The 18,041-nt window shown below is 41.5% G+C and overlaps 1 protein-coding gene across 10 annotated transcripts in view; it reads left to right on the top strand.

Moving 5' to 3' along the window:
- The window catches only part of COL15A1 (collagen type XV alpha 1 chain), a 299,045-nt gene that overhangs the window by 188,361 nt on the left and 92,643 nt on the right, over positions 1-18,041 (top strand). For all 10 annotated transcript variants that reach the window (XM_054018685.1, XM_054018687.1, XM_054018686.1 and 7 more), the window contains 4 exons: positions 11,217-11,279; positions 13,485-13,520; positions 14,028-14,162; positions 17,449-17,517. In XM_054018685.1, coding sequence (XP_053874660.1) covers positions 11,217-11,279; positions 13,485-13,520; positions 14,028-14,162; positions 17,449-17,517 — 303 coding nt within the window. The remainder of the gene's footprint in view (positions 1-11,216; positions 11,280-13,484; positions 13,521-14,027; positions 14,163-17,448; positions 17,518-18,041) is intronic.

The raw sequence follows: 18,041 nt of genomic DNA, 5'->3' as shown, positions 1-18,041 counted from the left end.
ATTCCCTCCTCGCTAATTGTGAGCCCAAGGTACGTTACCTCTTTTTGAAACAACTCAGATTTCTTTGGGTTCAGTTTCAAGTTGGCTGCCTTCAGTTTATCACTTTGTAAATGTTTTGGTTCTAGCGCAAATGTTTTAGCATGCACTAGGATATCATCTAGGTATAACAGACAGATTGAGAGGGAAATGCCATATAATACCTTTTCCATTAGCCTCTCTAATGTGGCTGGGGACATTGCATAAACCAAAACCTATCACTAGCAGCTGCTTCCTCTTCTGGTGCACTGCTGCAAGGAAAGATTCAAGTTCCGTGGCAAATTTTGTCTCTGGCCTCCTTTCACTGGTCTTGATCTGCAAGTTCAAGTCAAGCTGATCATCTATAAATTGGTCCATAGCCAGTCTATCTAGGAAGGCCTCAGTGGTGTCTGTGTATGCTGGGAACATAAGCCTCTGCAGGTCCTCAGTTCAGTTCAGATGGGGTATCTTCTTTCCCTCTCCATGCCCTGGCCTGCTTAGATTGGCCAACTCCAAATCACATGTCAAGGGCTTGTACCAGGTCTGGATAACTCTGTCTCTTTTCTGGGGGTAAGTTCTGCAGCACCATCAGAGCTGGGCCAGCTAAGTTGCCTGCTAGAAACCCCTTTCTGTCCCTCTTTCTAGCCACTCATTTGAACTATAATGTTGAATTGATCCAAATAAGCCTCCCAGAAAGTCTTTTCCCCTCAAAGAAAGGCTTTTGCATTATTTGAGCTGGGACAACCCAACCTCTTCCTTCTAGGCCTCTGGGTTACAAAGATGTTAGAAAACTGTTGGAAATGTCTGGTCTTACCCAAGTGCTCTGGCTGCCCTTCCACTGTGATCTGTGACCTTTCCTTCTTGAACTGAATTTTGAGCTCCTTGTGTCCTTGCTGCAGCTCATCTCTGTTATTGAGTTCCAAGCTGGCTACAGCCTGCCTGGTCTCCACTATTTCATGGAAAAACTTCAGGTCTATGGCAGTCAGGTTGCTGGCCTCCTCTATCTTGCCATTTCAGCTTGGGAGCTATGCAGCTGGGCTTCCCAACCTATCTGGACATTTTGTAGTTGCTGCTCCAACAGAGATTTGACCTCTGCCTGTAAGGCAATCCTCATCCCTTTCTGGGAATCCTGCAGATGTTGCTTTTGTTCTTTTTCTGAAACATTTGTGTATTTTTTAAAAATTCTTTTGTGAAGCCTCCAGCTCCTATTTTAGGTTTTGTTTTAAATCCCACTGGCCGGTTTTGTATTCTGCAAATGCCTCCATTATTTGTTCCATCTTAGTTCAGCAGGAACACTGGGACACAATCTCTCTTCTTAGAAACTGGTTCCCGCTCCTGACACCAGTGTTACTCCTTTTTGACTCGAGCAGCTAGGCAGAGTTTGGGGCGCTGGGGATGTTCCAGTTGGAAACAGAAACTGATGGAGTCTGGTATTTTCTTTGATGCAATCTTGTTTATTACCAAGAAATGTGCAAAGTCCTGTGTCTCTGAATTCAGAAAGAACCCAGAACAAAAGGAGCAGTTTCTTAGCTTACAGCCCCCAAGCCTTTTTAGCCAACACCAGACCCGAAAGCACGCTCTCTAGCTTTGTCCGGGGTCACACAATGCTTACAGACTCTTGCTTGGCTTTCTTGCCTCTCCCTCTTTCTCTGTTCTTGTCTGATGTCAGTTTTTGTATGATCTGTCTACCCACATGCACCCCTCTGTCTTAGGTGGGATTTGTGCTTAAAGTTACGTTAGGTGTGAACTTACCTTTCAATTATCAGTCTCATTGGGGTTTTAACTCAACTCATAACTAGATTTCACCCAACTCATAATATGAGGAATAGACCTATCTTTCAAATGAATATTACAGTATTAAGATCCTTACATCACCATCTGCCTTAAGGCACTTTTGTAACAGAACTTTCCAAAAGCATTCATTTTGCTCCAAAGATAAACAGTGTATGTATTGATTTGTCTAATGCAAATCTGTGATAACTAGAGCACAGTAGGTTTACTTAAATATGAATTATTCTATTGTTAAACAGCATATGACTTGTCTACCTGGGGACATTCAGGAGAGTTAATCTGAATTAACTGAAGGTTTGAATTAAAAGAGGATTAGTTAAATTTCATTAAACTCCTGTGTGGATACTCTAATTCGGAATTAAAATTACCTTAATTTGGTTTATCTTAATTCACTGTAACCAAATTAAGGCCTCTTTTAGGCAGTTTAACTAACTGACTTTTAATTAACCTTTATTTGGATTAATTTTCCTCAGTGTCCTTGTGTAAACAGGCCCAGAGAGTCTAAAAGTTTGCTAAAATGTATATTTTAAAGGTGGTGGTTACTTTGTTTTATGTAACTTTTATTTCTGCACTGAAATGTCCTTTGGTTTTACAATTTAGAGGTGTATGATGAGGAAATTAATGGTTCTGTCATGGCAATAAGATGTTTCACTAAGGTCAAATAAGGTGGTCCTACAAATGTGGGCTCAAAAGGCAGTATTTTCCCTCCATGCTGTTTTCTCAACGTGTTTCAGAAACAGCCTTGTTTACATACACAATGGAACCTTGAGAATAATGTTGGTGTCCCCAGCCTGTTTGCCAGAAGCTGGGAATGGGCAGCAGGAGATGGATCACTTGGTGATTCCCTGTTCCGTTCATTCCTTCTGAAGCACCTGGCATTGGCCACTGTCGGAAGACAGGATACTGGGCTAGATGGACCTTTGGTCTGACCTAGTATGGCCATTCTTATGTTTTTATATTTGATTAATTACACAATTAATAATTGCAATCAAGATGTAATTGACTTCCATTTTGACACAAATTCTAAGTATTTGGTAAACAAAATAATGTGTAAATCTGGCCTTTTCCTCTGTTATTCTACAGATTGGTTTGTAACATTTGTCAATGGGTTTTAAAATGCTTTACATAGTTGTCCATAGCAACAATATTATGTTATGTGTTTACCAACATTTTGCTTTGAGTAATATTTGCAGAACTAGATTCTGACACTGCAAGAAGATCCACGGGGCAGATTCTTAAATCTGCCTGGAGTCCGAATGATTTCAGCCTCATGGAGTCTTTAGAAAGCACAGCATTGGGGCTAGGGTGACTTTAAGCCTCTTGGTGCCTTCCCAGTCCCCACCTGCTCCAAGGGCTGGAGAGGCCCTGGTTTAATTTAAAACAGCCCTGGGGGCCTGTAAATTACAGCAGCCTTCCAGTGCTGTATGCTGTGGCCATACCCCAATGTGCCCCTCCCTCCTTTAGTCCTGCCTCATCACACTCCCCCCCTCACCCCCAGTTTGTCTCTGGGGTGTAACCTGGACTGTGGGACCTCTGAACCTTCTGTCCCACCAACCCGGGCTGCCTCTCACACTGACACGGTTGGCACGCTACAATCCTCTGGCAGATACTGCACTTACACAGACATCCACAGGGAGGAACATACCTCACTGTGTTACACATGAATGATCTCCCAGCCACTCATGAAAAATCAATAGGGAGGCTCCTGCCAATTCCCCCCTACTTCCCCGCTCCCCAGTCTTGCCCCCCAGAACTGTATCATATTGCACTGGTCAGAAGCCTGGCCAGTGTAAATTCATTATCTAATCTGCCTCTCCCTCGATGTGGAGAGGACACACTCTAGCCTTTGTAACCTGAGCTGAGATTTCTCAAGTAGTTCAACCAAAACACACTGTTTTAGGTAAAAATAAAACAGATTTATTAACTCCGGAAAGATAGATTTTAAGTGATTATAAATATCAAGCGTAGAGATCAAAGTTGGTTACTTAAGAATTAAAATAAAATCATAGTCTAAGTTCTACAAACTCAACAGGATTTGAATCAATTAGTGCCTCACCCTGACGGATAGTACAAGCAGGTTACAGATCCTCAATACACAGGCTTGGACTCTTTTCGAGCCTGGGACCTCCCTCCCCCAGTTCAAGGTCTTTGTCCTCCAGACATTTCTCCAGGTATTGAATGGGAGAGGGGGTGGAAGAGGCCAAGTAATGATGTCACTTCCTCTCTTCTATATTTTCTTCAAGCTTGCTGGAAAGATCTTTGCTGTGATGTGGGGATCAGGCAGTCCCCATTGGTCAAGCAGTCTCCATAATCTACATGGTCTCTCTGAAAAGTTTCTGGGATAGTGGATTCTTTTCTTGGTGGGGGTTGAGGAGCCATTAACGCTTTCTGGCTACTCCATTGTTGTACTTGAAATGCTGGTTGTGGGTGTTCCCAACCGCACAACATATTTCAGTAACAGATACAGCAATACTTCATAACCTTACATATAATGATTGTACATAACAATCCAACCAGATATTAATGTTCAGCAGATCAAAACTTTTAAAATGATGCCTCACAAGGCATACTTTGTACAAAATATATCATTATCCTATCTCAGTGGTGAATACGGGGGTTCCAGGGTGCTGCTTTCTCACACTGGGTCCTTGTATGCTAGCCTTACAGTTGGTTTCTGCTGTGTCTGCACTAGGTGAAATCCTTCTCCACCTGGTCCAGACCTTCTGCAACCCTTTTACAGCACTCTGACTCTTTGAACTGGAATAAAGGGGCTGGAGTTGGGGGCTGAGGGATGAGGATCTCACCCAGAGTTTGTCTTACTCTTGGCCCAGATTAGGCAACCATGGAATGGATTGCTGATTACACTACAGCATCACTTCCATCCCCTACTATTCAAAAATTGAGTCAGCCCCCCCGCAAAATCATGCAGTTGGCTGAAAAGTCATGGGATTTAAAATATAAATATATCTACTCTGGTGTTTGAACCTTTAATGTGTTATTTCAGTCACATTCTCAAGCTTTTCTCTGCAACCACACTGGCCAAAAAGCTTTTTTAAAGAAAGCTAAGATTCTTACCTGAGCACATGACTCCAGGAACTTGAGCTTAAAGAAACGCACTAAATATCATGAGACATGCAATAAAAATGATAAGAGTTAACATTGCTACAGGACCTTAAATATCCTATTCTTCAAATACTTACTACTGGGCGTAGCCCTGTTACCATGAATACTTCCCAGTTGAAAATTCATAAGTGCTACACCAAGTAGTAAGAGTTTACAGTAGCAGGCCCTAAGGCCCTGACTCTGCAAGGACTTAAGCACGTGCTTAACAATATGCACTACGAGCACTTTAAGCCTGTGCATAAGACTCAGGACTGGGGCCTAAGAACGTAACTATGCAAAGAGGTTTCTTTTTATTACTTAAATCCAGTATGTAGTTACTTTTTCCTCGTTCTCAAACTATACCATCCTTTCAATTGATTTAAGTTTTATTTGAATTGCTTTTATGAAGAAGACAAAGCGGAGTTATTTATAATTATGTGGTTGTGCCACTGCCACTTCACTGACTTGAATTCAAAATATTGATTCTTACCAGAGCTTGAAATTAAAGCACTTGTTATAAGAGTTTTGTACTAGGTGATATCATGAAAGTTCATTTGGCATTCTTTCTCAGAACAAAATATGCTAAAAGAGAAGGCAGAGATTCCTGTCCATTATTTTTTAATAGTCAAGTGGTTTTCCACTTGAAAATTTATTGTGAAATAATAATGATCCTGTTTGAGTCTAGGATCTCTTTAGCATTGCTAAAATTTAAAAAAACCTCAGTTCATGATCTAAACAGTAGGAATCTTTTTTTTTAATATATATACAAAAAAATTTCCTTTTTATTATTTGGGTGTCCTGTTTTAAAGATAGTCTTCCATAATAAGCTCAACCAGGAGGAGAGGGAGAGAGAGGAACAGCCACAAAAAGATAAATAATAATTTTTGACCAGTAAGAAATTCAGCCATGGTATCGCATATGATAGCAGCTACAGTCCATGAAACATTATCAAGAAAATTGTATAATCTGGAAAATAAGAAATTTTGGAAAGAGGAAAATCATTAAAGTATTTCAAGTGTTTTGGCCTGTCAAGGCTGCTTCCCCACTTTGAACTTTAGGGTACAAATGTGGGGGCCTGCATGAAAACTTCTAAGCTTAACTACCAGCTTAGATCTGGTCCGCTGCCACCACTCCCAAAATGCTAATTCCCTTCCCTGGGTAGCCTTGAGAGACTCTTCACCAATTCCCTGGTGAATACAGATCCAAACCCCTTGGATCTTAAAACAAGGAGAAATTAACCATCCCCTTCCTTTCTCCCACCAACTCCTGCTGGATCAAGATCCAACCCCCTTGGATCTAAAAACAAGGAAAAAATCAATCAGGTTCTTAAAAAGAAGGCTTTTAATTAAAGAAAAAGGTAAAAATCATCTCTTTTATAATCAGGAGGGAAAATAACGTTACAGGGTAATCAAACTTAAAGAGCCCAGAGGAATCCCCTCTAGCCTTAGGTTCAAAGTTACAGCAAACAGAGATAAACACTCTAGCAAAAAGGTACATTTACAAGTTGAGAAAACAAAGATAAAAACTAACACGCCTTGCCTGGCTATTTACTTACAAGTTGGAAATATGAGAGACTTGTTCAGAAAGATTTGGAGAGCCTGGATTGATGTCTGGTCCCTCTCAGTCCCAAGAGCGAACAACCCCCAAAACAAAGAGCACAAACAAAAGCCTTCCCCCCACCAAGATTTGAAAGTATCTTGTCCCCTTATTGGTCCTTTGGGTCAGGTGTCAGCCAGGTTACCTGAGCTTCTTAACCCTTTACAGGGAAAAGGATTTTGGAGTCTCTGGCCAGGAGGGATTTTATAGTACTGTACACAGGAGGGCTGTTACCCTTCCCTTTATAGTTATGACATGGCCTCACTTAAGAATGATTCAGCAAGTTCTAGAGGTACAAAACCTTTGATCTTCATTGAAATCCCCAAAACATTTTTCTCACTAAGTGGTACATAGTTGTTGACACATTCTTTCACTGTAGCAAGAACCTAAGCCTACTAGATATGGTGCGGTTTTCTTTATAAACTCACAGGGCAGATTCAGGCATAGTCTATATCAGTTCATGATCATGGGAGCCTAATCCTGCATGATGCTGAGTGCCTCCGGAGATTCTAAGACTATGTCTACACTACATCATTTACAGCACCACAGCTGCACCAATGCAGTTGCACCACTAAAGCACTTCTTGTGAAGACGCTCTAAGCTGACAGAAGTGAGCTCTCCCATCGGCTTAATAACTCTTGCCTCTGCAAGAGGCAGTAGCTATTTCAGCGGGAGAGCTGTCTACACTGGAGCTTACGTTGGTATAACTTATGTTGTTCACAAGGGTGGCTTATTCACACCCCTGAGCGACATAAATTATACCAAAGTAATTTGTAGTGTAGACATAGCCTCAGATACTGATTCATCAGTAAAGCCAGATTCAGCAAAGCACTTAAGTGCATGCTTGTGTGAACAGGGATAGATTTAAGTACCTACTTTGGGCCTCATCCGAAGCCATTGAAATCAATGAAAGTTTTTTCAGATAAGACGTTGTTGAGACCAGAAGTCACCACCCAATCTGCAATGTTTTGCATGTTAGACCCTCTTAAATTCCGTTTCAAGTGGCCTCTCTCTGAGTCAACTCACTACTATGGCAGCTGTTGCAGTATCATCAGAGGATTCTACATAACTAGGCTCCCCTCCCCCAACTATTTCCTGTGAGCCGGGCTTCCACCATAGCTTTGACATAATTTGTAAGACGTTGCTACTCGAGTCCACCACAAAGTTGTGCTCTTTAGCTTCCGGTTTCCTTCCCTATCCTTTTCACTACCCCTGCACCAGAACCACATTGCTTCTGCTTTAGTCAAAACCCTCTAAAGCCAGAGACAGGAATGAGGATATGACCCTACAATAAAAAACAAAACATTATAATCCTTGTTGCAGTGATACTCACAAGTCACGTAGCTGTGATATTCTTAACAAAACATTGTCTAACACTGCATCCAAAATAGGTCAGGCTTCCTGATGAGTATTACTGCAAGAAATTTCATTGATAAATCTTGCAAGACAATCTGCGGGATCCCATTGGCGCTTACCGTGGCTCCTGGGAAGCGGCCACCATGTCCCTGGAGCCTCTAGACCAGGGGTAGGCAACCTATGGCATGTGCGCCAAAGGCGGCACACGAGCTGATTTTCAGTGGCACTCACACTGCCCGGGTCCTGGCCACTGGTCCGGAGGGGCTCTGCATTTTAATTTATTTTTAAATGAAGCTTCTTAAACATTTAAAAAACCTTATTTACTTTATATACAACAATAGTTTAGTTATATATTATAGACTTAGAGAAAGAGACCTTCTAAAAATGTTAAAATGTATTACTGGCACGTGAAACCTTAAATTAGCGTGAATAAATGAAGACTCGGCACACCACTTCTGAAAGGCTGCCAACCCCTGCTCTACACTCATGGGTGGCCAGGGAGGCTCCATGCACTGCTTTCGTGCCCACAGGCGCCACTCCTGCAGCTCCCATTGCTCGTGGTTCCTGGACAATGGGAGCTGTGGAGCCATCCTCAGGGCCGGAGCAGCGCGGAGCCTCCCTGGCCGCCCATGTTTCTAGGGGCTGCAGGGATCTGACGACCGCTTCTGGATGCTGTGGGGAGCTAGGGCAGGCAGGGAGTCTGCCTTAGCCCCGGGCCCCCACTGCGCTGCTGACCAGACTTTTAACAGCCCGGTCGGTGGTGCCGACCGGAGCCCGCGGGGTCCCTTTTGGGTTGAAAACTGGATGCCTGACACCCTACATGTGCAACATAAGCATGTGAGTAGTCTTGATTCCGGTGGGACTACTCATCTGTTTAAAGTTAAGCCCATGCTTAAGTACCTGGCTGAATCAAGGACTTAGTTATTCAAGAGCTCTCTTATTGGAAACGTCTTGAAAAGGCTTGGATTAAAAACTGCCTTTTGTAACTGGAACTATCGCTTTTACTAACTGCTTTAAATAGCATCTGTTATGGATCTGATTACATAGTTTTGTTTGTTAAATATACATGAAGTTGAAATAGCTCATTGCATCTTTCGTCAGCATTTATATGGTTACATTTCTTTAAAAAATAGTTTTCATGTGCAATTTTGTAAAGACAAGTGATGCAGAAGAATTTAAATGTAAAGTAATAGCATACCTGAGGCTACTCAAAAGCTCTAAAGCACATGTGCAGCCATATGACAGTAAGACTTAAGATCATTGTACACTGCATGAGTAATAATCATAATCATGAATAATTAATTACAATTTTAATGCTAATCCAACCCTCCCAGCCAAAATATTCACGGTACAATATAAAATAGACCTAAAACATAATGAAAATCAGTCCAATTTTGTTAATGTTAAAAATTTATACCGTATCAACTATAGTGGGTCCAGAAGGCAGAAATGGAAAGTGAGGAGAGAAGGGTGGAAAATGTGAGGCCAGTAGTGGCCATCTTAAAAAGCACCAGACAAATGTAATAACATTTGGGGTGCAGGGCCTCCTTCATTTGTTGCTGACAACGCACTCCATGGTGCAGTGTTACATCTGGAAACCACCTGCCACATTCTGTGCTCTATCACAATCTCAATTCCGTGTACAGGCTGCCACTTGAAATGCTGCACCCCTGGGTGGCTCTTCACCAGTGACTGTAGCAGGCTCATCAATCTCTACATGTGGCCCAGCCCCCACTAGAAGGGGACAGAGCCATCTTGATTGTGAGCACTGGAGAGACCGTCTCCCTGCCTTGAGTCCTGTTGCCCAGTGCTACAGTGGCCTGCAGCAGCCATAAAGAAGAATTATAGGGAAGTTCCTGCTCACTTCCTGCAGCCCTGGGTTTGAAAACACTCACTACAGACAGAATCTCTGGGGAGTTTAGCTACCAAACTCTTAACAAGTGTCTCTGAGCAGATGCATAGTGAAAATTTTCAAAGGCTGATGACTTAGCCAAATTTGGAAACACTTTAATGGGGCTGGCAAAAGGCACATCCCTGACACCAGGACAACCCCCTTGCCAAATTTCGAGTCCCAACTCCAAAACTTATAACCTTCAGTATAGGTGGCACTATTCTGGGCTGCCTATAATATGTTACATATTTGTGAAGACTAGAAGATGGAGGAGGAAATAGAATTTCAAGTCTAGGAAAGGTCTCATCGTGATCTGAGCACAGAGCAAGGGCCCCACAGATTGAGAGTTCCAGTCTGCCACTGTGTAGTTTTTAATTCTTTCCCTCTACTTGTGGGTCCTCCCTCCCCCGAATGATTTCCTTCATCATTCTCTATCTGGCTCTGTTTCTTTTTGAAACCTCTTTCCTTCTCTCTATTTTTTTATTCTTCCTCCCCCATTCCCCTTTCCCATTCTGTATTCTGCTGTCTCTTCTGTGCTTGCCCATGTCTGACCCTTCTTTCTCCTTTACATTGTGTGGCTGAGTTTCCCCTTTTTTTCCTGTTCTCTCTTGTTTCTCCTTTCCTCTCCCCACAGTTCTTCCTGTGTCTCAGTCCCATTCACAAGAGCCCCCAAATTCCCTTCCCCATTCTTCTTTTTTCCTTTCTCCAGGAGCCCCCTCCAGTTTCACTTAACAGGTAATGGGCCTGTCTGTCGGAGCAGACCCCCCAACAAGTGGGGGTTGGGAACTGGGAAAAGGGCTAAGGGAAGCTCTACATTATATTGGCTAGAATGATCACTCTGCCAGCTGGAGATGGCTAGAGTGTTGCACACTCCAACCTCATCCTCTTCCACTGTGGCCACAGCCACGGTCCTCTCAGGAATGCTGCTTATCGGTTTTTTTCTGTCCAATTTCCTGTATTAAAAAAAAAGTTTTAAATGGGCTTTTTACCAGTGCCATCCAACGATTCCCTGACGTCAGGGGAATTCCTGAGTGCCCTGTTAGGGTGGCTCTCCACCCCGTTGGCACTGTCACTGTGGTGGAAAGGGGTAAGAGCTGGGATCCAGGATCTGGCCCGTGAAGTAGAGATGCCAACATTTCCAAGTAGACATGAGACCAGATCCTGCACTCCTCAAATACTTAAACCGCTTGTTGATTGCAAGAAAAGCAGAATCACGACCATAATAGCAAGCAATCTCAGTCCTTACATGAACTTTGTTTCTCATTAAGTATTAGTGTCACTCTTCAGTTGCATAAAGACCAACACGTCAGAAATGAAGACTCAGAAATACAAATCACTAGAGTAGAAGGTTACTAAGGCATATTAGAGTTTATTTTTTTAAGTTGTATTAGTTCAAATAAAGTCATTTGGGCAGGGTATTTTCTTTGTAATTGGGGCAGGTGCTTATATTTACTATCATTCGCAGGGGCCCCAAGGACATCCTGGACTTGATGGAATGGTTGGCCCTCCTGGAAAGAAAGGAGAAAAAGTAAGTTAAAAATCTAAGGTCCGAGTTCTGCATAAAATCTTTGTCACTTCTGAGCTGCAGGAAGCCCTGAATAGTTTACTGAATCCAGCTCCTAATGCTTGTTAAAACATCTCAAATGGCTGTTTGAACAACTTTATAATGTCCTGTTGTGTCCAGTCCTGTTTTTTTCAATAGATAATATACAACAATTCCATTTAATTCATCCATAGAAAGGCAGAGTAATAATTGGGTTTATGCAAGTGAAGTACATGGGGCGGGTGAAATCCACCCCTCCAGCCAAGAGTGGCCTATAGCTGAAGCACAGCTCCCTGCTGTGGATCTTCCACTGCATTTTTGTGGGGCGCTAGGGTCACTGGAACTACGAAATTGTGGATTCTATAGTCCATTCTCATCTTCTCCTTCTGCCCTGGCCCAGGTGAGGGCCAGTGTAAACCACCTATATGGTGCTAATGTTGCCTACATTTGCAATTTTGTCATGAGTGTTGCAGTATTTGGTGTTTTCTTAAAGCTTGTGCTACTGGAGTCAAGTGATTGCATGAGAATCTCTGTTTTCATTAAAATCAAGTAAGTTTCTGGCCCTTATTGTTGCAGAGAAAATCTGGAAAATGGGACCTAAGTGCACCCTAAAGGCTCAAAAACAGAAGGCAAAGAAAAAGAACCCCAATGTTTTCTTTAAAAAATCTCAGGATATTTAAGCCAGTCTCATGATTTTGTTGAGGCTGATTCACGAGTTTTAAATACTTAGGGTTGGCAGTACTGTGGTACAAATGGGGTGCTTGGGCCCCCTCTGTGTGGCTATTCCAGTGATTCCCACACCGAGCCAACATGGACCAGAGAGAGTTAAAATAAGTTCCTTGTTCCAGAGCTCCGGGCTTGATCTTGTGTCCTTTGTAGTCAATGGCAAAGTTCCCGTTGCCTTCAGTAGGACAAGATCAGTTCCTATGGGAGGGTCCTGAGAAGAATAAAGATGCCTGGTTACAGTAAACTAAATTAACCTCCATCTCAGATTTTAGGGTGAAAGTCTGGAGGGGAGAGGGGTTAATTGGAAGAAAGCCATTTTCATTCAGAGCACATTCCTCAGAAAGAGGGATAAGGCCAGTTGTCTTGTCTTTCAGAACCTATTTTCCACACTGTATGTATTTGATAAGAATTAAATTATAAATGAAGCACTCTGCACGCCGCAGTTGCTCAAAGAACAGTCAGTGCACAGCAGCACCATCAAGTCTGCCAAATCCATTCCCACCTGTCGAGAGTAGTTTTACTTGCTTCCTGTCGTTCCTTTTTCTAACAAATCATTCTTTAGTTGTCTGCTATTGTTTTATCATTGGTGCTTACTCTATCTGTTGAGGGCTCATATGGTCAAAATGTCCATTGTCTGTTTGTGTAGGAGCTATAGTATTTGGCCAACTATTATATGTATTGCTCTTAATTCAGTTAGTGTGAATGGAAAAAAACCAGCTGTTTTCATACTCTGGGTTTCTGGCTATTCTGTAAACTGAATAGAAAGAGAATGGCAAGGAAAAGAGATGGAGAGTGTGAGAGAGGCTTCAGTGAAAGGAGAGTGAGGTAGGAGAACAGATTGATGTCAATCCATTGTAGAGTACATAGGCAGGCTGACATTTGCAGTGTCTGACCTGTGCCATTCAGAGAACACCGAATACAGGAACTCTGCTTGTTTATTAAGGTTCCTATATCTCTTTCAAACAGAGATTTGTCACAGATTGAGTGTGTATAAGAAAATCAGGTTGCTAGATTACCACAGTGGAACCATAAAAACATCTGTAGCAATGTTAGCATTCTTTGACTGGGCCATACTTACAATTTGGTTGGGATCAAATCCTGCTCCCATTGCATTCAATGAGAATTTTCCCATTGACTTCAATGAGGTGAAGATTTCATCCTTGATATTTGATTCTGTGTGGGCCAAACCTCTAAAACCTGCTGCAATAATCAAAATACTAGATTGCTTCCTGTCTGCAAACCACACTGGAAGCGCTAGTCATTTGCAGATGTAACTACTCAACTGAAGGTTGGTTTTTTTAACCAGCAGCTTTAATGTTTATTATAAACCAGCATTATGACCTCAATAAATTCAACAACAAAGGTATTCACTGAAACCTGAATTAAGCAGAGCATATATCTGTGTTCTCTATACCTAAATCATTTAATCCTGTTCAATTAGCTGACACTGGTTTTATTTTACAGGGTGATCAAGGTCTTCCTGGTGCAGTTGGCCCAAAGGTAAAAGGATCAAGCTTTGTTTATTTTGAAGTATAGCATAACAACATCCTTCAGGTATAATGTGTCACACATAGTTTGGCATTGTATTCTGCTTATCAAAAGCTTCCTGAAAACAGTTGAAAGAAAGCCAAGATAAAGCAGATTAACAAAATGAATATTTGTAATATTTCAATATTTTTTTGCCTGGGGCTTGAGATTCAGGGGACCTGGGTTCTATTCCCAACTCTGGCTACTGACCTGCTTTGTTGGGGCAAATGACTTCACCTCTCATTGTCTCCATTTCCCATTTATAAAACGCAGTGAACCCTACATCACAAGGATGTTGCAAATCTTAATTCAATAATTTTTGAAAAGTGCTTTGAGATCCTTGGGTGGAAGAAGTCCAGAAGATTATTATTCTGCAACCTAATTAAATCAGTGAACCTAATTTTCAGTCAAACAAATCCTGTAATCACATCTATATGTTATAATTGTTAAGTAAAATCATTTGTTGCTCTTTTGCTTTAGGGAGATGCTGGAGATATTGGATCACCAGGCCCAGAAGGCCAGGCAGGTGCTGATGGGCAGCCTGGAAAGCCTGGACCTCAAGGACCACCTGGACCACCGGGGCCACCTGGCCCAGGCTATGGGTTTGGATTTGAGGTGCTCTTCTATTAAAAGGGTTAATTGTAGATGCAAAGTTATTGGCTTCAATGGAAGGACAGCATGCTCATTAACGCTTTTCCTGTCTATCTTTAAGACAAGTTTGATCATAAAGTTTCTCTTCAGGTTTACTTTATTTTCTCCCAATCTACAGATAAGTTGTTCACTGTTTTTATCTCAGTGGAACTCTTTGGCCGTAATTATTGTTCGTGGCTGATTGCTTTCTTTAAGTTACTTTTATACAAATATTCTGTGATCTTAATGCCAACAACAGAATTGTTGTTGTGCTATAAGATAAAACTCTTATCACACAGTTTTCACAACCGCTTTAGTAGTTTATTTTAGTGTGTAAATAATTTATAGAGTAGACTTAAAGATATGATGACAGCTGCTGTTGCACATTAAACCTGAGCTTCAGGTTCTGCTTTAACGTGCCAGTTTTCACATGCTATCATTGTAGAGGCCATAAGTTTGGTTTAGGCAGGTCAGTTATGTAAGCCTGAAAGACACAAAATGCAGAAATTTGGTAGTGACCTCATGCAGTGTAATCCTCAATAGGAACATTTTCTCACAAAACCAAACAAATGAAGTTTGAAAATTGAGACATTACATTTTATTTATGCATATAGTGCCTCCTCTGTTCTAAAATTTGAACTCACCTGGGGCTCAGTTCAGTCCTTTATCTGAAAACAGTTCATAGTGTAGAAAAATAGCTGAATCTCAGCACTGTGAGTGAAACATACTGAGATAAATTCTGTCTTCCCTTTCTGGCAGACTTGGGGTAGAGGATCTGGCTTTGGTAGGGTTTTAAACATCCATATTTTTGCTAAGGTTAAAAGGTTGGCATTTAACCTCCATCTATGCCCATGTATGGGTCACCCTCTCTCTCTCTGTTTGTGTTTTTCATCTACTGTTTGGCTGGTCAGTTCGAGAAAGGCTCTCTAGCTAATTTTTTTCTGTATGGGACATAATATATATCAGACCAGTAACCAAGATTAACTTTATGCGAGGAATAAACAGTGTTTGGCTGACAATTGCAAATATGTTATCCAGGATAGAGTGGGGACCTTTAGAACTTGCCAGTTTTGTCTGAGATATATAAATATGGTTTCCTCGGTGTTTGCATTGTTCCTTTATACTTCCCTATACTTACTCTAGGAAATACATAGAATATGTTAAATATGGAGGTTATATAACTGCCAGTGCTTATTCAAAGACAAATTCTGATACCCTTATTCACACCTTACTCCCCAAGTAATTCTGTTGAAGTCAATGTAACTATTCATGGACTAAGGTGCTACTAAACCAAAATAAAGATACCAGAATCTGGCCAGTAGATATCTCAAGTAATTCATTTGTTTTTACGGAGCACCACTGTATTTGTTACCAGGGAACCACTTGGTTCAGGAGGGGATGAGGACAGTTAGGAGCCAGTTATGGCCAGCCATGGTCCAAACCCCAACATATGTCAGGTAACTAGAAACTCCAGCTAGGAACTAGGACCATCAACCCCTGGAGAGCTGGTAAAGGGTGGGGGTGCTCTGCCCCACCCCCACCATAGCCCCTGGGTAGTTGACATAGAAGCCAGCTTTGCCCCTCTAGCCCAGCTGAGAGGTCTCTTGTGCAGAGGGAATTTGCAGCTAGCCAATTAGGGCCAAATTTTGCCATTTTGCTCCCCTTAAGTCTGAGTGGTGTGAAGTTGCCAGAATTGCAGGAGATAATCAGGATCAGGGCCCCATTGCATTGGCACCATACAGAGGCGTAGGAAGGGCTGGTTCCAACAACATAAATTGGCCAGCCAGCTCTGAGCTGGAATAGCAGAACTGTATTTGTTTAATCATAAGCCAGGAAGATCAGGATGATTGTCCTTTCCCCATTTCTAGATGGAAATCCCATCTAGGAATAGACTTGCTGATCCTACATGATCATTTTGATTCCTGCTTCTGCCACCTGAAGACAATGCTGTGCCTGTTCTCAAGTTGGTATGCCAGTTTCATTAGGGCAATGCTAGCGTTTGGTTGGCAATCTGTTTATTGCCCTGAGCATGTCTCTTCTGCAAAGCATTGCTTTCAGCACTTGATAGCAGCTGTTATTAATTATGTGCCAAAGCTGAGCTGCACTGGGGAAAGAAAGAGACCGGGTTTGCAGGCCCTTGTGCTTGCCAAAAGAACAGTCTGTATTGCAGAAGGTACCTGGTAAACCTATTAAAAACACATGAGTGTCAAAAATGACAGTGTGTTATATAAAACAGGCATTAGGCACTCTCTTTGATGGAAAAATATTGCCACAAGGAGACTAATTAAAGCGCAACGGAGGCAAGGTAAAGGAACATGCAACACAAGTGCATTCACCTTGGGAAGTGAGCAGACAGCTAAACAGTTCAAAGCTTGTAATCACAACAGATATTTCATTTGATATTTGATGCACTTTGACTTACAGTTTGTAGAAAGAAGGAAAAAAAGGCTCTGTAGCATTCAGCCTTACTTTTCTGCCCTGATGGTGTGGTGTGTAAGCGAGGTAGAAACAGCTTGAGAAAGAGTGTTGCAGCCTCCACTGTTGTAAAAGAATTGGCATGTATATAAAGAAAATGCACATTTCCCGGTAATAGAGATCTGCCCTCTGCTTCAGAGAGCCTTTCCCCATGTATGGACATTGCTGTTCTCAGCTCATGCTCATTTCAGTGATCCATGTGAATCGCCTTTTGCATCCACAGTAATTGCAGGCAGGAGCCCAATGTTCAATTGTGAGGGGAAGAAATAACTTTAGTTCTTGAATCACAATTAGGCTGCTTGGCAAAATGCCTCCAGAGCCTCCTTTGCCAGAACAGATATAAATGTTTAAGCAATTTAGCTTTGAAAAGTAATTACAGTACACACAGCTATACAAAGCAGCATAATGCTATGAGATAGTTAAATGACAAAACACAAATCCTACACCAGAATTTAAAGTAGTACAAAGTACTCTTGAAAATGGAAAGTTACTTTCGCTCTGTTCTCCTGTTTTTTGAATGTGAAATAATGCGGAAGGTTGATAAACTGACAAACCTATCGCTCTGCGAGGTTCTCGATTGGCACAAAGGATCAAGGTGCTGTTCCCACATTTGAATATAGCTCACCTCTAATACTTAGCAGTGAACTGATAGAAAAATGGTTTTGGAGAAGAATTTAAAGTATGTTTGGTTTTTCTTCAATGTCTTTGCTTTTTAAGATTCAAGAGGAAGTCCTGATATAAAATGGCTTTGAGTGTAAAATATAATGTTCTATGATTCTTTCCTCTTTCACTATAGGACATGGAAGGATCAGGGAGCATCAGTTTGTTGAGTGAACCCAGAATTCCAGGATCAAGAGGGCCAAATGTAAGATTTTTGGCTTGTTTTTTTATTTGGTTTTCAAAAAAAAAAAATCATTTGAAAATTACTCCTCCCATTTTATATTTAGTCTGTCTGGAAGACTGGAATACTTTGAGTATTTTAACTAGTCCATCTATAGTATATTATTCTGAATTCATGCAGATCCAGTCTATTCTTTCTGTCTTAAGAAAAATGTGGAGTAGAGGACCCAGAACTGTCTCACACAGGTGAAATCTGGAGTGATTCTACTGGTTTTGATTGAGTTGCTCTAGATTTATATTGTACTAAATTATTATCAGGATGTTGCCCAGGAAATCTGTATAGTTTTCATGTAATTTTTTTATATTTGATTAGTTTAAATATTTTCTGATCTGTTACAGTTTTAAAAGTTTATAGGATAAAGTGCAGTTGTTGTTTTTTCTCTATCTCCTTATCTGCTCCTTCCTAAACATGAAGAAGAAGAAAAAAAAAAACACTTCTCCTTCCTCCCTTTTTTTCCCCTCCAGTCCCACCAATCAAGCTGTCTAGTT

This window comes from Malaclemys terrapin, chromosome 2 (genome assembly GCF_027887155.1).
Source record: "Malaclemys terrapin pileata isolate rMalTer1 chromosome 2, rMalTer1.hap1, whole genome shotgun sequence".
In the NCBI taxonomy this organism is placed as follows: domain Eukaryota; kingdom Metazoa; phylum Chordata; order Testudines; family Emydidae; genus Malaclemys; species Malaclemys terrapin.
Note: the sequence above shows the minus strand (reverse complement) of the source record. Positions and strands in the feature narration are given on the sequence as shown.